The 22,085-nt window shown below is 32.8% G+C and overlaps 1 protein-coding gene across 2 annotated transcripts in view; it reads right to left on the bottom strand.

Moving 5' to 3' along the window:
- CycB (Cyclin B) overlaps positions 1-21,973 on the bottom strand; it is a 24,724-nt gene extending 2,751 nt beyond the window's left edge. Inside the window, exons 1-7 of one of the 2 annotated variants that reach the window (XM_089247653.1) lie at positions 21,607-21,973; positions 17,371-17,493; positions 17,034-17,096; positions 11,410-11,574; positions 8,401-8,562; positions 6,894-7,130; positions 2,176-2,421 (exon numbers count right to left, since the gene is read on the bottom strand). In XM_089247653.1, the coding sequence (XP_089103779.1) occupies positions 2,176-2,421; positions 6,894-7,130; positions 8,401-8,562; positions 11,410-11,574; positions 17,034-17,096; positions 17,371-17,493; positions 21,607-21,609 (999 nt within the window). In that variant the 5' untranslated portion in view covers positions 21,610-21,973. Of the gene's footprint in view, positions 1-2,175; positions 2,422-6,893; positions 7,131-8,400; positions 8,563-11,409; positions 11,575-17,033; positions 17,097-17,364; positions 17,494-21,606 lie in introns of both variants that reach the window. The other variant, XM_089247652.1, reaches the window with a different exon arrangement.
- Positions 21,974-22,085: the final 112 nt, after the last annotated feature.

Genomic DNA, 22,085 nt, shown 5'->3' with positions numbered 1-22,085 from the left:
CTCTACGAGCGAAATGTAATGATTGAATAATTATGCAGTTGTAGGCCCGTTGCTGTGACAAGACTAACAAGATTACAGTTACTGCAGCCATCTGTTTGGAATTGAGATTTATACTTGAATACAGTAGTGGGCAGGACAGCAACCAGGGTAAAGCAGGAGAATGACTACCCAAATGCTGGACTAGGAAGGGCATCAAGTTAGTTTTTTAAATTCAAAATTACGAAGGCATGTCACAAAATATGCACCTACTTGTCCCGGGTGAGTGTTAATCTTTGTTTTTGGTTGCAGCCAGGGTTGTAGGATCTGTTACAGAACTTTAAAGATACTCATTTGCACCTGAAGCTGTAAAATGACAGTAAGCCAACTAACACTGCGTCACCAGTGGGATTTAAACCCAGATATTCGCATTCCCCGTGGCCACATGTTTGTATAGCTACCACCATCAGTTCTGGAAATATTCTCACCAAAGTCCTGGAAAAAACTAACTTACTCTGAACTATGCCAGAATTAAAGGTGGGGGAAGCAACTACAAAACTTGAGTGGCAATATTGGGGAAAATTTTACTTCAAAACAAAACGTCGCAAAAACCTTATTTGAGAGCTATGGAATTTTACTGTGACAGGAAATCAAGTCAGTCCTCATGGAAAAAAAAAAAAAAAAATCTATTTAGACATGATAATACATTAAACGTGAAGATTAAGTGTCAGAATGAATAACATCTTTCACAAGTACTTGGCATGTCATTCAACAAAGGGATCCTAACAGAACAAAAGTGGTTACTGAAAATGAATTTGCTTTTTTTAAAAAACTTTATTGTAAGCGCATATTAAATCTAAAAAATATAGATTAAAATTTTTTACAATTAAAATTAACCCAAAACTTGAGATTATTTTTTATATTTGGTATTTTCAAGCAAACTTAATATAACCAATAACTAAAATATGGAAATGACTTGCCATAAAATATAAGATGGATTTTTTATGACAGTCAAAAATCTGAGCCTTAGTTACCATTAATAGGCTGCTGATCACTGTTGTACATTAAAACCAAAAGTTCCCAGGGAAATAGACCCGATCATTTTCCTGACCAAAACCCCAGAAGAAAAATTGCAAAGGGTTTTCATCACTGGAAGTATTTGGTAAAAATTATATATATATACATAAAAAGTTCTATAAAGCATTCCCTCCCGACTTTCTAGGTCACTGGGAACCCGACACTGCATACAAATACAGTGGAACTTTAGTTAATGAACGATTCTGTTAACAAGTAATGCACATAATGAGCAAAAATTTTAAACAAATTTTCACTTAAAGAATGATTTCCATATCAGTTAAAAACTTTACAATTTGTATCTTACTTTCATCCACACTTAGTCCTGAATTGTAAGGGTAGAAATTTGATTTTTGTTACAGGAAAAATTTTCATAATAGCAAAAATGTTTATAACCGCATTTCAGTTTTGTAGCACTAAAATTTTGGCTGTAAATAAAATTCCCAGTTTTTATATACGTATATACAGTAGCATACACATGATCACTTTTCACTTTAAAAAACAATGTTCTCAGCTCAGATGAAAGAAGTGCCCTCCCCAACGCACAAAAAAAACAAAAATTTCCTCCAAAAGAAATTTTTATTTAAATCAAAGAAATTGAGACTTCTTGATCTATATTTTTATTTTCTATAATAAATGAGGGGCTTTTAAGACATTTTAACATGGTATTTCAGATTTCAAAAATATGAAAAAGGTAAGATTTACCTTGTAGACTTGGTAATCACTAATTTTAAAAAAAAAACACTAAAGGAGAGACTTGAAACATTCATTAGATAAAATGTGTTCTCTTCAATTTCAAGCATATAAACGTTTGATCTTGTTTCTTTTACCAGAATTTACCCATTTCATATTTAAAATAAGTTTTTTTTAGTTTGCTCTTGATCAATACGTCAGTTTGATTCAATACACATGAGGAAAGTTTGATTCAATATACGAGCGTGTTGGAAGAATGAATTAAGCTTGTAAAATAAAATTCCACTATGACCATTGAAAAGCTGGCTGCCTTATGATAGACGTTAAACACATGCCTGTACAGGGATAACATATTTATAATAACTAATCTATACATAAATGTTTATGAAGTTGAGCTTTATAAGACCTAAAAAAAAGAAATAGAAATATCACCTGTAGTTTAACACAGTCTGCATTTAGTAAGACTTTACACATTAAGCTCACAATTGGCAGAAAGTCACTTTCATTATAACCAGTGTAAAAAACAAGCGTATCGTTCCATTCTGTATCTTCTAGAAGCTTTATCGAAATGTATAATGCAGATGCAGCGATGACCGATGGACAGAACTGGACTAGTTCATACTCTGGTAACACAAGCTCCATTAAATACTTAGCTAACGTGTGCATCGTTGAATCAACCTGAAATACACATAGAACGAAATCAAAATTAACATTGCTTTTATAGAGTAACCAAATTAAAAACTTCTAATTTATACAAATAAAAACCCACAACAGGCAAATTGCCCAACGAGGTGGCTGACTTAAGAACATCATGGATCCCCAAGCCATTTTTTTAGAGGCACTACCTACTACTACATCACATGCACCACCCCCCCCCCCCACGGAACCCCCAACGAATCGGTACATGCGGGAATGTGCGTTGTGAAACCTGATGTGAAGTTTTTGTTGTTTCTCTGTAATGCTTGTTATGTGTAATGCTGCCATCTGCCACTAGTTTTCTAACTATGAGTGAAGTGTTACGATTGAATGATTTATCGTTGTAGGACTTGCTCTCTGTGGCGAGACTTTTTAACGGGGAGATCGGCTCGCATTTGTGCCTTGAAGTTGGGAACCACAGAAAACCAACTTCAGCCAACCACCATTGTGGGGTTCGAACCTGGATCCTCGCATCGCGAGTCCGTCACTATAACCACTCGACCACCACAGCAGCATTTAATAATATACAAGTAAATTTCTAATTCCTCCCAATTAACAAAACATCTTGAGACTAAACAAGATTAGTTTTGTTGCTTATACAGAACGTCACATTGTCTACATAACAGCTATCTCTGTAACCATTGACTTAATGAACATACTTTCAATTATAAAAAGATTCCTAATGACTTGCAATTACTTAAAATAATTTGAAATTTTTCAAGGGAGCTATATAAGTAAAAATATAAAATAACTAAACCCTATATGCTAAAACTTCTGATGAGTGAATTGCGGATGTGGCTGAGAAGTCATTTATAAAAATTTCATACTTTTAAATACATTAACAGATATTTGACTTTGGAGTTTTAGCATTTGTAGTCAATGATTAAGTGTGCAGTTCAGAGATTGTAAAACAACTTTGAAGTTGTTTTACAATGTAACTGTCGACAAATATATAGTAAATCCTACTCGTAATGTTCCTACTTAGTGTATTTCGGGCCGAAAAAATACCAAGAAATTGAATTTTCTAGATGTTATGCCTAAACTAATATTTCGAAAGGAATCGAACCTGGCTCCCCTAGCATACCAGGCAATTGTTGAAAAAATACCATCTCGTAATACAAAAATGCCAACTGGGGCAAAAATTGGTGTAGCTAAGGGAGGTTGCTGTCTCCACTCAGCGCTTCACACTAATTAGTTAAGGAATTGAAGTCTGTTTAGATTTCCCCATTTAATGTTTCAGGACCAGTCGGCTGCATTTCCTCCTCTGTCAATCCAGTATCAAAATAACTGAGAATGGAATGTATCCACTCTCAAGGTACGTCTTGACTTCTGGAATGAAAAACTATTTAAACCAATGCAGGAAAGTGTTTTCATAGTCTAACTCTATTTGCTGTTTGTCTAAAATGCAGAGCTTTAGCTTATCCTTCCTTTTAATACTCAGATTAGGAAAAGATGAGACTTTATCGGGTACTCGTACGCATATGTACAAAACATAGTATCTCTACTTGCCTTAAAATCAGGGGCTTACTTTTCTTTTTGGGTGATAAATGTTCTTTGCGGCATGTCTTCCAAAACATTACAGTTACATCAGCGTTAAACACCTGAGATACTCACACACAGCCCTTCTCTAATAATTTTCTACAGAGTCTTTGGAAAGTTTCTAGCTGCCTCCTGGTTACAGCTTGATTGTCAATGATTTTTAAAATTGAATAATCCGAATAATTTCTTAAACCTATGAAACCAACCTTCACTTTCATAAAACTAATGATGCAACATTATCTCTAATGTTACTATCCTGGATGCAACTAGGGTCACTGATTTAAGAATTCTCATTGACAAGCAGCTTAGGTTTTCTGAACATTGTTCAGCGGTGGTCAAAAAAGCAAATAGAATGCTTTTTCAAGGCTTAGTTCGTCCTGGACTGTGCTGTTAGGTTTTGGAGACCATACTTACAGAGGGACAGACTTGGTTGAGGGCTGCAGAGATGAGCTACACCTGTCTTTATTGGCACACAGGGCTTGAGTTATAAAGATAGACTTCACTTTTTGAATATTTTTACATTGGATAAACGCAGGTGTCGAGAAGATATGATCGAAGTGTTCAAAATTTTCAATGGGATGAACCATGAACTTTTAGTACACCGCCAATCCACTGCTTTTACAAGGGGACACCAGTATCGATTGGTGAGGGACAATGCAAGGCTATGGTGCCTCGGAATTTTTCTCTAATAGGGTTGTTAATAAATAGAATAGCCCCGGAGGTAGTAAATTGTAACACAATTGACACGTTCAAAAAGAAATAAGATAAACATGTTGGGGTAAATCGAGAAGCTATTCATACTTAGAATAAGACAACCATAAGTATTCTTTATAGCCATTTTATAATATTTTATCATGTGTATATATTGTTTATAATTTGTTAATTGCATTTTTAATTGGGTTGCTGTATTTTTGAAATATATGACATCCATATTTTTATGGGCATTTTTTCTCAGCCACCTCGTTGGGCATTTTGCCTGTTGTGTTGTATTTATATAAACGTTGCAGCCTTTCTCTGTCAAGATGGGTACATTGAAGTTTGTAGACCATAATATTAAAGTTTGAAAGCAAGGAAATTAAACCAACAGGGCTGAATCGCACAACTTTTAAAGAAATGTGAGTGATACAGAATTTAAGTGTATGTGCATTGAAGAAAACAGTTCTATATCTTCTTAGAATGAAGGTGATTGTGTAAGAATAGCTTCTTTTGTCTATCAACTTTGGTTCAATTTCTTTTGTGAACCAATTTCTCAAAATTTATCCAATTATAAAAATTTAAGGTTTTAATTCGAAGGTTTCTAAAATCTTTATAACCAAACTTTTAAAACCTCATCATGACCTAAGAATATTCTCAAACTAAAAGTTACCATTAGGGGTGATTATACCAAAAATTGTTGTAACTGTTTCAGGCAATGGAAACTAATTTATATTTCACATAATAAACAATTAGCAAAAAAATTGAATTTAAAATAAAACTGGATATTCTTTAATTTTTACATCCTTACTATCCTCACATCTGTGCCATTAAAATATATTTAGAAATTATATTAAATTGTAAGACTAAAATGTTTTTCAATTTTAGAGTGCTGGCTTGTAAGCGATTCTTAAGAAACTTATTTTTAGTCCAAAAGTAATAACTAAGTTTGACTATGTAATAGGATATATTTACAAGCATTTATAATGCAATGATTTTCTGATTGAAGCTGTATCTAAATATGCAAAACAATATAGCTATGAAGTCCTGCTAGCTCTGCTTCAATTGAAAATACTTGTTAAAACTTGATTTACATGACCTAAGCTAAAACATTTTTTAGGTGAGAATAACAGTAATTAGTATTAACAGATGCTGTGCAAGAATTTTTAATACAGAATAAAATTTTAGGCAGATCAGAAAATTTAAATCAATAGATATTTTATGATCCTTAATTATAATTTAATATAAAAACTTTTATTTAAAGTTATTTAATATATTGATCAGGTTTAACTATTTGACATCATAGACAGTAAGTTTTTACCTTTTAATCCTGAGCTAATTTCAGAGGTAAGAAACCTAACCAATACCCTATCACACATATTATGAATAAACAGTTCTATTTCACTTGTAAATTGAACACAGGTAATGAGTAGCTTAGATAAAATGAAACAATTATATTCCATATGTTCTAGATTAGTGATTCCCAACGTGGGCAATGGAAAGTTCCAGGAGGACGGTAGAAGCTATGGGTATAGCATAGGATTCTATGGATTAGATCGAGTTGGGAACACTAGGAGAAATTCTGAAGGGGCGACGGGACAAAAAAAGGTTGGGAAACTGTTCTAAACTGTCAAAAAATTCAAAATTGCAAATTATATTGTTTTAATGATTAATTTATTACCGTTTCAAAATAAAACATTGCAATATATGGAAAAGTTTTCATCATGTTATATACATATTATGCTTAAAAACATCCAAAAACATTTCGGTTTAAACTAATTTGACAGTTGTCATGTCAAAAACTGGTTTCTGACATCAAAACCCAACCCTGCTTAGCATGTCTATCAAAGTTGTTTAAGACACATTCATAAAACTGAAATAAAATCTCACACAAGAAATCAAGCTCAGAATCTTGATCAGGGCTTGTCAAGTCACAGGTCGCTATGGTTATCAGCAAATTGATAATGGCACCCAATTCTTTCATGTATGATAAATGAATTTAGGAGCTGAGAACATAAAATTATATCCACTGGTCTGCTAGAAAATTTTGCCTGACCAGACAAGGGGAAAAAATTGTTTTAGATTTAGTCAAAAATACTTGTGTATGTGCACCTATGAAATTTTGTTGACGAATCTGGAAAAAAATTTAGGCACCAAGTCCTGGAAAAAAGTTCAAAAATTCCATCGCATCTTAATGCTGGAAATATATTGCAAAAACTTACATTGCCAGCTTTGGAGAAACGTCTAAGGAAATGCAATGGTAAGGGTTTACATAAACTGAAGCTCAATTTCTTTAGAATCAACTGTTCCATTCTAAAAATGTCTTCTTTCGTATAAGTATTATCAGTCACATATACAAAGTCTCCAACTTCTGGAGCATACATTTCTTCAAACTTAGAAGCTATGAACATGGCAGTAACGCCCACCAGCTGCAGCTTATTCCTGCGAACTTTATCAACCTGGAAGATACATAACACTAAACTAGAAAATATTTGGGGAGAAAAAAAATTCTTTAGAATTCAAAACTATTCTATTAGAAACTTATAATATTGATATTGAAAATTAAATAAATCATTCTTATTTAGAAAAACAAATAGGAATGCAATGGTTAGAATTAAATTCCAGATAAAGTTCATAGAAATAATGAAAATCTTATACCGATAATCTGGCAAAAATACACTTTGCTCCACATTTATATATTCCATCTATGACAAATCCTTTATTTTACATCATATTTTGAAGTTAATTTTGAATATGGATTGAGTTTTATTTCAAATAAGTTTTTCAGCCTTTCAAGTATGATTATATTCTTACTTTAATGGCTGAAGAAACATTTAAAATAAAATGCAATACATATTCAAAATATGTGTAGATTAAAATCCCAGCCCTAACTATATTACGGCTAGGATTTTAACGACCTAAAAAAGAAAATGTCTTATAAATTTAAAAATCTTCTGTTTCTCAATAACATTTAGGTAAAATAATATGAATATAAGGCCATTGGCTTCTTTCCCCCTTCATGTACAGGCTTTTGGCAACAAATTTGGATGATCTTTATAAGATGTATCAGCGTTAAATCTGGTAACCTAACTGCATGTTAGGGAAACAAAGGGGGGGGGGAAGATAAATTTAAAATGACTAAATAAAGGAAAAGCAGTAATAGAAAAGACTATAGGTACAGAAAGTATTAGGTCAATTCGAAGTTTTATAAAAGTATCTGAGTTTTGAAATTTCTTTTTCAACTTTTTGAGTTTAGATAATTTGAAATTGCGGACAAGAATCATTTTTACACAAGCAAATTTATTTGAAAAATTCTACATGAACCCAGACTTTAATGAAGTTGCCTAAAAAAATAGCTGATAAACTGGATATTGGGAAAAGACAGACCTTTTTCTAGATAACCTTTTTCAATTGAAGTTGGATTCTAATACAGTAAAACCTTTCGCAGATATAGATGGAAAAAAAATTAACCTGTAAAAGAAAGGTGACCCATTCATGAGAGGTTTGAAATATATACTGTTATTACAGGGGAAATGATTTGGCGATATAAACAGATGACCGTATCTGAAAGGTATTTAAGAGGGGGGTTCACTGTAATTGACTTAATAAGTTTTAAGAGAGTACACACATGAGATTAAGTTTTAATTTTTAAAATAGAATTAGGCAAGATTTTTTTTTATCTAAATTAAAAGAGTATCTTCCTGAGAGAACAGAATCAATACACCTTACCTGCAAGTATCTGTCGATGATGGAAACTGTTAAATACAAAGTTTCTTGAAGCAAATGAAACTTCAGGTGGACTTGAACCAACCAGTCAATCAAAATAGCTCTCATTTTCCCAGTCACCTCAGCCTGGCATTCAAGGTAATTTTTTCTTATGGGAAATTTAACCTAAGAGAGATCGCCAAATCAATAAAAACCATTCCTTAAATCAACACTGAAAAAATATGTTAGTTTTCCAAGACATTGCTTAATATTTATAAAATCGCTGCTATAAATCAGATGAATGATGAATTAGAATTCCAGTGCATTAACGAAAAAAAATCAACATGCCGAAAATTACAGAACTTTCACGGACCTATGGTTGGTCTGGAAGTACTTTCACGGCAATTTGCCGGCATTTAAAGACAGTATATGCTATAAATATATTTGCCTTGTTCCTATAAGATTACGGTTTTTCAAAAAATGCATTCGCAAAAAATTTGGAACGCCTGTTTAAAGAGTAAAACATTTTCCAAGATAGTTTAAAAAAAATCTAAAACTCTGAATATCCATAGTTCCATCATCTAGCTGTTGTGGCAGTTACCACTTCGCATCGCGAAAATAATGAGTATACAGAATTGGCTTTCGGAGGGACAGAATTTCTTTTATAGAAATTGTAGGTCACTAATGCTAATCAAAAAAATGATTTTAAATTAATATAATACAAGAATTTCAAATAAAAATATTGGAAAATATACTATGTTTAACATTTTTTACAAAAATTTTTTTTCATTTTCTTGGGGGGAAGGGACTCGGGAGGGGGGGAAGACTTTTTGCAAGCTCTTCCTATACTGACAATGAAAGTAAATGAACCTTTGGATAACATGTTTTCATAAATGAATTTGATTCAGGTATACCTCCTCAGAACATGACTCAATGAAAAGACAAGCAGGTGATCAAAGATCTGGGGCATGCTGGAAAAAATTCAAAGATTGCAGTGAATTAAAGGGGAGGAGATACTTTTTTTACATCTTTTATCGAGAGGGACCCACTTTTACTCAAAAAGACAGATTTTTAAATACACTGGGTCCCGGGACCCAGGTAAATTAGAGTACAGAGGCATCTGTTTCTTATGCAAGATGGAAATACGAGCTGTATGACACTTAATATTCAGATACAAGGCTGTTAAAAATAACTAGATTTCAAGATGGTCCAACATTTCAAATCGACCATCAACAAAAATTGTTCTTTAAATGTAGAGAGACACCGCTTTATTTATATATACCATCATTTTGTTTTAAGAAATATACAATTTAAAATCTGGTAATTCTGAATCATCCTGCACAAGTATTATCTCGATATATTTATTACTGTACAAGTAAAATTTAATACAATTATGTACAATACATAATTAGCTCAGCTGGATTAAGACATTTTCTATAATTAATATTTTTAAAACTTTTTAGAAATGTTAAGTTTTAATTTTAGAGAATCTTGTGCAAACCCTCAGATATCCCCACGGATCACGACAAACACTTTGGGAGCCACTGTTATAAAACCTGCTTGAGAATGAGGGTTTTTCACCACAGATTTTAACTACAGTCAATTCCTGTTATAGTGAACTGTCTGTGGACCCAATAAAAGGTTCAACATAACCCAAGGTTCACCATATCAAAATTTGTTGAAACATTGATATTTCTTGGCATTTGATGGTTTTCAGAAACATTCTCACTGTGATAACACAATTTACTAATTTCCTAAATAGACAATTAATCAAATATTAGAAAAGAATTTTCAATTGAATACATTTAGATTAAGTAAATTTCAATTTTCTTATAGACGATTAGGAAAGTTTGTCCATTTTCTGTAGAAAAAATATTCAGAATATTTACAGCCTTTTACTTTCTTCCGAGGGTAGAGAATCTTCGTTCATTGCTTCACTTTGGATACGATATTATCAGCAGCAAGAATATCTGAAGTACACACCTCTCACCACAAATTTCAAAGTGTTCAATTTAATCTTTAGAAAAAGATTTACACAATGCTTTTCCAGCCATATAGTGATCAGCAGGGTTTCACCTTCATTGTCTGCAATACTGTCTTTTCCTTGATCAATACATTCTTAGAAAGAGTCGAAAGCAGTTGCGAATTGTTACGTCTGTTACTTTATCTCCAAGACTTCTCTAGCAAACTAGCAAAACAATTGCTTCCAAAAGATGTTATACTCGCTGTTTATCATATCTTTCTAAAATACGCATAACAAACTGCTTTCTGTACTGAGACTTGAGGCTGAATAACGCTCTGATCCATCAATCAGTTGCAGCTCAAAAGTTTTATTGAGGCAAAAAAAAAAAAAGCTTGATGCACTTAAGATCTTACCTCTAAGTCTGTTCCAAGTTTTTAAAAAGTGGGTTGAAAAGAGTCTTGTAAAGGATCAGTGGTCGATTCCTAGAAAAGGCGGGGATGATGAAAAAGTGGGATCCGACACTGAAGTCAAAGAATGCTGTCGTTCGGGATCTTCATATATATAAATTAACCACGGTTGATTATGACACTGCTTGGAAAAAAGTTGTCCAACCCTGTTCTAAACTAAAGTTAGAATAAAAACTTTTTTCTGGTATAAATTTAAATAATTCACCAGTAAGAACCAAAAAGAAAATGTTAGAGTGGCATAATGGTAAGATGCTCATCAAGGTCCACGGGTTCGAATCTGGACAAAGGACATCATAAACAAATTCTCTACTCAGCCTGGGATGACCACTAATAGATAGTGCCTTCATTTCCCACCAACTTTATTGGGTAGAAATAACCATATGGTGATATATGACCAGAGTTGGCGTGCAGTAATGTAGTAAGATATATAACCAGTAAATGTGATGCGATAAATTTTTAATTGCATCATATCAAAATAGTCTGCGATATTATACATAATTACCAGATTTATCGCATTCACTATAACGTACATTTCCATATAAAAGTAACACAAGCAATTCTAATGAGCATCATATATTGTGTAGTGGATGTCAAGACACATACCTCAAGGTACCGCAAATACTGATATATCTCATTAACATACTGGCTAACAAGCTGAGGATTCTTTGCATCTTCGCTGTCAATATCGTCCACATTATCAGGTAGAGTTGCTGATGAGAAAGCTTGAATAACTGATTTAACAGGAACTTCAGGTTTCGATTTAACTGCCTAAAAAAGTTAAAAAATCAGATTTTTACAAAACATTTATTTAAAAGTTAAAACTAGTCCCACAACAGGAAAATAAACAAAACAAATCAGTTGATACAGAACACTCAATTGTTAGGGTCAGGTGGGGTAAAGTGGTCAGATGGGATAAAATGGTCATACTGAACATAAAATCTCATAACTTCAGAATTTGAATTGATATTGCTACCAAATTTCTGTTTTAACTTTCACTTGCAAGCAGCAAAGTTTTTCACTTAAAATTTTATGCCAAACATTTTAGTGGCAATAAACAGTTTTTATTGTTCAAGCTCGGGTTCCATTCTTTGAGTGCCTGAATAACTTCTCTTTACCATTTTAGTTTCTCAAACGTTTCATAGATTGGCTGTGCAGGGCACTCCAGTAGTGTTTCAAGAACATTATTTCATTCATTGGTAAGTTATAATCATATTTCATATTTTATAGTAATTTAAACAACGTGGGGTAAAGTGGTCATAGCATTAGGCTTAACCAACACTTAGTTGTTAGGAGCTATTTTGCCTAACAAATAATTGAAATTTAAAAACTTTTTTTACTTGATAGTTTTTTTAATTTACTTTTTACAGTTCATTTTTTACTTTTCCAGAGCAAACATGTGCTTGGAAAGTAGGTGTTTGAACCTATAGGTGAAAAGAATATACAACAGTACTCCAACATCGTTCTATTAGTATTGCTAGCTGTTGGAAAGAGCATCAGTATCATGTGAGCTGCAAGAACACGAGTTGAAGATTCCATATCACTCTTAAAGATGGGTCATTAACAAGTCAAGAAAAAAGGATTGTAGAAGAAAATCATGGGTGACATGCAAAAGACTGGTATTGAAGGCTTCAAATCTCTTGCTCAATGTAAACAACCCTCGCCCTTTTGTAGATGTTGAACTTCCGCAATTCACAACCAAGTAAAATAAAGATACAGAATCAATTTCATGAATGGCTGACTTGAACATAGATGAAATGTCAAGATTAGCTAATATCAGTGTTGTGTCTGGTGAAAGACTTGAAACAAGCCATATACTGACTACCTTGCCCTCGTTAATCTCAGCTGTAAACGAAAGGTAATACAGAACTCAAAGACAAAATGAAAACATTCAGAATGGCAAAGGAGAAACCTTACTTATAGGAAATAGTTGAACTTTGACTGCCACAAAATAGAAATATGCAAAAATTTCATTAAACTCCCATAGCCAAAGAAAAAATTTCCTGAAGATCTAAGGCAAATCTATAGCTATTCTAACTTTATGAAAAGATGTCAGAAGACACTGTGTGGGGTGCTGGTTTATTATGAAGAGAACAAAGACCAATAATGCAAATTATCAGACAAGTGATTAATAAAGAATTTTTATCATGAAAAAACCTAAATAATGAATTTTTATACCTTACCAGAAAATGACGACATAAATGAAATAAGGGAACTGTTGTATTTGAAGATCCTAAATGAAGCCAAGTTTTAACCATAGAGTACATTAAAAGTTATAAATTTAAAAATAGAAAATGACTGATAAATGCGTTAAATAAAATTTCAATGCCTACTGATTATTTTCTTAAAATTTCATTATTTGGTATGACCATTTTACCCCATGCACTACTCGCTTTACCCCACCCCATAAGGTAAAGTGGTCATAAAAGTGAGGTCTAAAAAGTTGCTGAAAAAAAAAAACTTACTCAAAAAATATTTTTGAAAAATGTGCTAATCTTCTCTATGAATGTAATGTAAAATATCAGAAGAGATCTTATTTTTGAAAAATTCATATGGTTATACCTCTTCAAAGATGAAAATACCTCTTTTTATGACCATTATATTCCACCTGACCCTACGCATTCCGTTAGATAAACCAGTGCCATAGGTGCAGACTCTCTTCTTTCTCACTTTGACTTTTTGAATAATGACTCAGTCTTTCGATATAATGACCCCCACCCAATACAACGTCTATTTTTGATGGAATAAAAAATACAAGTGTTGACTGCACTATTTAAAATAACACTTATTATAAAAATACCAAGCTAAACCAAAGTTTTATCTTCACACCTAAGCCAAAACAAATTAATAAATTTAATTAAGAACTATCTTCACTAGGACCATCTGAATTAGGTACACATGTATACATCAGATCTTGAATTAAAAATAAAATCATTTAAAACTATTTAAAATCCTTAAAAACTAAAGTAAACACTAGAGCAGCATTTCTCAACCTTTTGAAGTTCGTGACACCTTCCGGAATAACTTTAAAAACTTAGGGCACCCTTCCTTAAATACAAAATGCAGTTTACTACAGCAAAAAAAAAAAAAAAAAAAAAAAAAAAAAATCACAGTAAAAATAGACGAGTTTTGTCTGATTAACCATTAATAAGAAACTTTTAATTGATGCTTAGAGCACAAATACTTGAAATCAGACTTTATAGTTGGCAACAAAACATGTAAATTGTCCTCAAGGCCTTGCAGTCTATTTCTTGACAGATGGCAGCACTGCACATAAGAAACATTACACAGAAACAAACTTCACATTAGATTCATAACATATATATATATACACATTCCGGCATATACCAATTCGTTAAAGATTCCATAGAGGTATGTGTACAAAGCTACATTGTACGGTTGAGTAGTAATAATCTATTTCTTGCTTTGTATTTTATTGTCGCCATAGCAAAGAAGGCTTGCTAGCATATGTGATGTTGAAAAAGACAAAAGTGTGTTAATAACTTTCTTCATTAGATTAAGATATTCCTCTCAATCTAAACCAAAAATCAGCCTCCGACATCTCTTGAAGTTACTTTTGAATGTGGAATTGGCGCAAAGATCAACAAATTCATCTTATTCGCAAGTTGTGAAATCTATTTCCTCCGCACTGTCTATGAAATCAAATGGTGAGACAACCCAGTTAAGATTCTCAGTGAAAAAAAAATGGAAAGTACATATCTAATGCATCTTGCAATCTCGATTAGTGTTGAGAAATGAGATCTTTCAGCTTATTCAAAAGGTGATGTCACTCTCTGCTATTACTTACTATGAAGGTTTCAACAGCTGGCTAATGCCAAGTTGAATCCAAGAAAATTCAACTGGCCTTGCGGAGAATCGAACCTACGTCTTCAAACTTGCTGGGAAACACCATTAAACTACAAAGCCAACGAGTCGTCTTTCCTTAAACTCATGTACGCTGAACCAACACCATCTACAGCAAAACACCTCTGTGCAAAGCGGTGACATCACTGAAAAGTATTTCACCTGCAGCCATTCGATATAGTCACAGGCCGACGCATGCAATATCTTTACTTTTTTTTACAATATATCCAATGACTATAGGTGAAATAGACCTCTTCGAAAAAGTCACGAGCTTCGCGTGGAGACTTACTGCTATAGATGGTGCTGGCTGAACGGGACCATACATGGACAGCCAGACCTAACTCAGGCAAAAGCTCACATTCTTGACGCTTTCTTTTTTACTTTTAAACTGAGCACAACTCAGGTCTATCACCACGGGTTATTTACTACCTAGCGAGTAGTGCAGGAAATATAAATACCTAAGTGAGTGAAGAGTGAAGTGCCAACTTTTGAAATCCAGAGATTCTCCCGAGGGGGGTACCCTCCAAATCCGGAGAGCAGGAGGAAGGATGCAAAATCGGGAGAGTTGGTAGGTCTGGAAATGTAATGACAATAATTGTACTGTTTGTAGCCCTGTTGCTCTATGACAAGACTAATGGGTAGATCGGCTTTTTTACGCCTCAAAGTTGGGAACCACAAAAAAACCAACTTCAGGTGACCAACACTGACAACGGTGGGACTCGAACCTGGGTCGCAGCAATGCAAGTCTCGCTATGACCACCCGACCACCACAGCAGCACTTTGTTGATACTGCCACCAGATGGTGATTTATCTGATGAGTTTGCCCATGCATGAGAGCAATCAAGAACTTAAGTGGACAGCCATTTTTTTATTCATCTCCATAATATCTCGTGGCACCCTAAGGTGCCGGGACACACTGGTTGGGAAACACTGCACTAGAACAAAGAGGTTATATCTTCAATCGTTGAAGTAATTCAAAAAGGGATTTACGAAATTAAATTTAAAAATGCAAGAAAATAAATGAATTCTTAAAAAAAAATTTTCCCCCAAAACAAAAAAGCCAACATTTTTCTTTAAATTAAACTTGATTACAACCATGATCAATCAACAAAATATACTCTACTTAACAAACATGCAAAATACACTGCGAAGAAATTTACATACAACCTGGAAAAATTTGCATAATGTCACTGCTAATTATATGTTAAAGATACAATGCTTCTGTGGCACTGCATATTTATGCCGAACTAATATATTTTTACTGAAGTTTATTTTTGGTTGCAACAGTAATTGTTTCCAACTGTAAATGCTCACGCTGTGATCTCTCGATTGCTTTTTTTACCATACCTGTTATCTAGTTGGTTGCGTTACCGACAGAATTAGTTATATAATTTTAACCAAGTGATAAATCTTAAGTTTGCATGAATTTTAAATAGACCTTCAATTTTTTTTAAACAGTCCAGTTTACATTTCATCTAGCTCGGTTAAAGTACCAGTAATGCAAATATAAAAAATACCTTTTGATTTACAAAAATATTTGGGAATATAACCACATATATATATTTCAAATATATATTTTGAAGACAAAACAAAAACCACATAGAACAAGACATGAACAATCATATTAGACCCCTTCCCAAAAAGGGACAACCTCCAGGCATCCCCCTCGAATTAAATTGTATTTTGCCACTATTTTCCAAGAACTATTATGTTCAAGGCCACCCTTATTAGAAGAGAAGGCGAAAATTTTGGGGCACTTCCAATAACTCCAATTTTACACATATTTTTTGGGGTAGGCATCCAATGATTTGTGCATCACAGAATATACACAGAAAAATACGGAACAATAACTAGGTTACTCACTATTCATATATACACATAGGCTAAATGCACATGCTTTAAAATTTATATGTATCTTATTTTTATACCATGACATAGTGAAAGATTTGTTTTAGCTGCAATTAAATTATCCTAGTATTTCCCACCGATTTCATAAAGTAAAATAACAATAACGACAACTGTTTTAAAATATTTTCATATTTTTTATGGTCTTTACATACATGAAAGTATATTTATTACTAAGATTGAACTATCGACTGAAATGAATTATTTGTAAACAATAAACAAGAAACATTGCGAAAAGGGTGTTTTTGCAATTTCAAATTCATGTCAGATTCCTGCTGAAGTTCTGTTTGTTTTCCCTCTGTAACCATTTGTTTTTAACATAAAATTTATAATTTTGTTTATAAACTTTCTGAAAAATATTGTTGCGTTAATTTATAATATATATTCACATCCAATTCTATTTTTGAAAAAATAAATACATAATTTATACATTATAAATTAACATAGTAACAATAACTTACAATTTCACTTTCAATTACTTTTTTCAACGCTGGTTTCACTGGTTTGCCCAACTGCGATCGATCCTATAAACGAAATAACATGCTACAATAAACATAGATATGAAAATTACACTATACAGTCATTCATTTGCAGAAATAATTTGAAAATATTTTAACATTGTGTAAATGTTTTTTTGTTAAAAATTCTATGCGGAAAAACACATTAAAAAACATTAATAAAAAAACATTAGCCAAACACCTTATTTTATTAAATAAACATTAGATTCTGAAAATATCAAATTCATTTCAATTTCTTTTGTTTTAGATTTAAATAATTATGAAATGTTAATACCAAGACCTTATTGGTAACATTGCCGAGCACCCGGTTTCCAACACCAGCCAAAGGCTGTCTTGTAGTCCTTTGCCTCAAATTTGGTTTTACTGCAAGAGATGGTGCAGCAGCTGTTCTTTTTACAACTTCCTAAAACAAAAAAATTTCATAAGAAATTCTAAATTTAATATACAAGTGTTTTGGAAGAAAAAAAATCTTCAGCCAGATAAACTCAAAAGGAACTTAAAAACAATGAAATTCCAACACATATCGACACAATGGATGTTATCTCTAAAGGATTTTTTAGAATCCTCAATGAAAGATTCCAGACAATTTTCCTCAGCAAGAGAACGAGCACTTGACTTAGATATCTGGCTGGCTCCAGAAATTTTGATTCGTCAAAATCTAGTTTAATGGCCCTAAAACAATATATGCCAAAATCTACAACATGTGTTGCAATACAATGCGTTATTACTGCTAAACAGTCCATGCACTTTCTACATATTTCTCTGGAATTTCTAATGAATTAGGACATGCCAGAATGTATCTGGTATGAGCCTAACATGAAGTTTGTTTCTAATACTTTAGCGAGTAGTGATGCCATCTGCCAGTTTTTCTAACAGTTTAATGTAATGATTAAATCATTAGACCTGCTGCTCTCTATGGCAAGACTTGTTATGTAAAGGCGAGCCGATCTCCCTGCTAATAAATACATTAAAAGGCAGTGGGGAGACAAGAACTTCCAAGTAATCTTATAGGGTAACATCTGGCCTAAGTGTTAGATTACCTTTTGATTAAAAAATGTGTATAGACTGACCATATGTCCCGGTTATCTAGGATTAAAATATTCAGATTTTTTACCAGTAAATATACTTTCCCAAAAACATTTTTTGAATATTTGTTTCGGTTTTAATTAGGCAATATTGACTTTTAATGTTTAATTTTTTTCCCCATAAATAAATATTTTGTTTTCCCGATATACTTAATGTTCCTTAGACAAGATGGAAATGTAACAAGGTGTATGCTCCTTAATTTTTACATACAATGTAATTTTAACCTTTAACTACATTGTGAAAAGTCTACGTAAATGACATCGTGGGGTCATTTTGACCCCCAGCAAGTATTAATGTATTTTAAAAATCAACAAAAGAAATTTATAAAAGTTTTTTTACATGACTCCATCTATCAAATCACTAAATAATTTTTCAACTTCAGTTTCCAAAAAGACATTAATTAAAAATATTATGTATTTTTTTTTCTAACTATACATTAAATTTTTTGAACACAACTTTCATGAATAAAAAAATTAAAATACAATTGAAATACTTGGAAAATAAAATTAAAAATTAATATTTATTTTCACAAGCACCAAATTAGTCTTATTCAAAGTCAGTAAAAGTACTTATAAACAATACGACATATTGATCACAAATCTTACAATTCACTGACACTATCCTTGTGATCACTCGGATATCCAAAGTCTCACTATCAATTTGAAACCATTATTAAAAAAAACTCTTCCAATACAGCATTTCAATCTGAATGCACCAACCACCAGACAAAAAAACCTTACAAAGTGTTGTCGCAGGAGTCATTTTGACCCCACAGATCAATGATATAGAACAGTGATTCCCAACATGAGCGTTAATGCCAGCTAAGGGGAGGGGAGAATGGAATGTTCCAGGGGGACGGTAAAAAATACGGGTACAGTATAGGATTCTATGGGTTAGATGACATTGGGGCGCTGAGAGAAAAAAATTCTAAAAGGGAAGACTGATATAATGGGAAGAAAAATTAGAGCATAAGTTTAACACATGTAAACAACTAACATGAAAGATATCGAAAATAAAATGGTCCAGACGCATTTCTCTAAGGGCGACAAGATGAAAATTACGTGAACGGGAAATCAAAATGAACACCACACCAGTGAAAGGTTAAGAATCATCCAATTTCAAAACTTCCATTCTTGATATTAACCATTAGCAAGAACTTCATAAAAACTTACATATTTTCTCTTTTTATATTTATAATTAATTGTTTTTAATTTGAAGTATAACGTTTTTAAATCAGGTGATTCTCTCTGGGTTGCCTATATAAGTATTAACCTAAAATATTGATTGTACAAGTATAATTCGATTAAATTACATATAGCATATAGTAATTCACCAAATAAAAACATTTTTCAATTTCGACCTTTTTTAAATATAAATTTCTTATTGCAGAAAACATCTCAACCCCCCTTAGTTTATTGGGGGGGGGGGGGGGGTTGTGCCAATGAAGTCACAACCCACACTTAAAACTACTGGTCTAGTTGGTCATAAATGAAAATATTTAGGGGTTGCTGTTAGAGTCTGGATTGATTAACAAGGCTGAAACTAGATACTTGGTCAATAGAGACAAGAACATTTTGACGATACCTTGTAATGTTGAAAGGGAAAATTTAGAATAAAATTTACCCCTTCTGGTCAAGAGCACCAAACCGCCTGATCCCTTCTAGTCACGGCCCTATTGATCAATAATATGTATCAGATATGTATCAAAATTTAAATATTGGACGACAAATCAAAGATAAACCGAGGCAAGTTCATTTTAAGACACGTTTTTAATAACTATGTAATCTTTTCATGCTTCAGAGCCTCACAAAATAAAAATCTAACCACTAACAAATTAAATATAACATAGTATTTATTGTAATAGCATTTTGTTAATTAGCAATTAATAAATAATAAAGTATTTTAATATTCATTTGCTTCTTAATTTCACTGGTGGGACAGCCTATATTTCAAAAAGACTTCTCTAAGGATTTCCCCATGCATCAAAAAATACTTATCTATTTACACAACTACATTTATAAAACAATGAAAAATTAACCATTCCCCCCCCCCCCCACACTCAAATTCAATAGGCCTATACATGTATTCAAGTTAAACAATTCCAACTCGACCATGTATTTGGGGGCGAAATTGCCTCCGGTAGGACAATGAATAAACTACTTATGCTCGCCCATTTGAATTTACATTTCTAGATGTGCAGATTCAGAATAGGTACGAGGCTTTTAGATCACATTACATTTCTTTTTCCCCCCCCCCCCCTCTTTCTTGAGGGACATACAAGGTAACCAATATGGCGACTTCCTGTGCAAGAAACAAATTTCATGGAAAAAAGTTTTTTTTTTAATGGGAGCAAGATATACCGAATTGTTTTTTTTTAACTTCAAGTTATTGATCTGCCTGTTTTTCCTTCAAAAAATGCTCAATCAAAGCTGCTGTTCTTCAATGTAATTTATGTGGGCCCCATAATTAAAAGATCCTAAACTATATGGACTGATGCAATTAGATAATACAAGACAATGCGGGACATTCATTTTCCCACTCAAGATAAATAAAAATTTTAAAATCAATGTTATTGCACACCTCAAAAGTGGGTCTCTGGCTCATTTTATATTTAATTTTCTACGCTTCGTACCTTTAAGCGAGCTCAATTCAAAAACCAAAGATTCAATTCAATTTTTAACATCACTGGTGTGACGGAAAACCCCCCAATAAATTTACGTATTTCTACACTAAAATCAGCAATTTTAACATTGATCTCTATGGGGATAATCCAGTGTATCCCTCAGGAGTGATGCTGATGATTATGACGTCTATTCGAAAAGCCTCATACATGTTTAAGGTTAAGTTCCCTAATATGTTCAGTACAATGACTTCAAGGACGGAGCTGCAACTGAGGGAACGGAACCGGCGGGTCTAGTGCCCCTAGAGCTAGACTAAATAGGCGAATAATTCATCCTTAAACTACTACTGCATTAAACAGGGACGCAAAAATTCGCGCTCTTCCCGGCTGACAAGGTATCTTAAGTATCTAATTGCGCCACATTGAAAGTTAACTCTCAAATGTAACTTGCTGCTTTAATGAATGAATAGCTACGTTAGGTATAGAAAAAAATAACAGTCGCGGGTATTTAACGATGGCGCATACAGTAAGTTACATCACGTGTATCAATTTCTAATATACGCATATCACAAGCGATATTCGAAGCGATTCCTCTCATACCAATATATATAAATTTTAAACCCCATAATAAATGAATTTACTGTCATTCAATTAAAGTAGACAGATAAATGCAGTTTCAAGTTAAGGTACTTTTAAATGCGATAGGCCTACTTAAGTAAAACATTCTTTTAAATAAATGGGATAATATTAATAGAGAGCGATCAAATTAACACGAATTGCGAAGGAATTTAAAACACTTCAGCAACATACCATGGCTTGGAACGAAGGGAAATAATTAATATCACGAATGCAATTTCTCGACAAGCATTAAAAATATCACAAAGAGCTAATGCACAGCTTCTACAACAGCAGCTCTTTTGAAATTTTCACGAATGCTCCTGATTGGACAACGGTGGAGCTCGACTTGACTTGACATAATTATTATTCAGAGGTTTTTTTGTTTCTTTGACATACCTAACGGAAAAGATTCGTTTTTCTCAATCACAACTGAAGGAAATATTGATGAAAAATGAAACTAAAACTATTTCTAATTTCATTTTTCCTTGAATCTATTTCAACAAAAGTTTGATTGCTTTCGGTAGGAAGTGCTTTGGGTTACATTAAAAAAAAATGTTTCAAATTAGAAAGTTTTGATGCTTTTATTTATTATTTCAGTGTCTGAAATACCATTTGAAAATCGAAAATTCCTCGTACTCGTTTTTTGAATATTAATTATCTGGCTCATTTGC

This window comes from Pholcus phalangioides, unplaced genomic scaffold (assembly GCF_987345545.1).
Source record: "Pholcus phalangioides strain wild (caught in Gottingen) unplaced genomic scaffold, Ppha-v1.0 ptg000018l_1, whole genome shotgun sequence".
NCBI lineage: Eukaryota > Metazoa > Arthropoda > Arachnida > Araneae > Pholcidae > Pholcus > Pholcus phalangioides.
The sequence above is the reverse complement of the archived record's forward strand: the minus strand, read 5'-3'. Positions and strand labels throughout refer to the sequence as shown.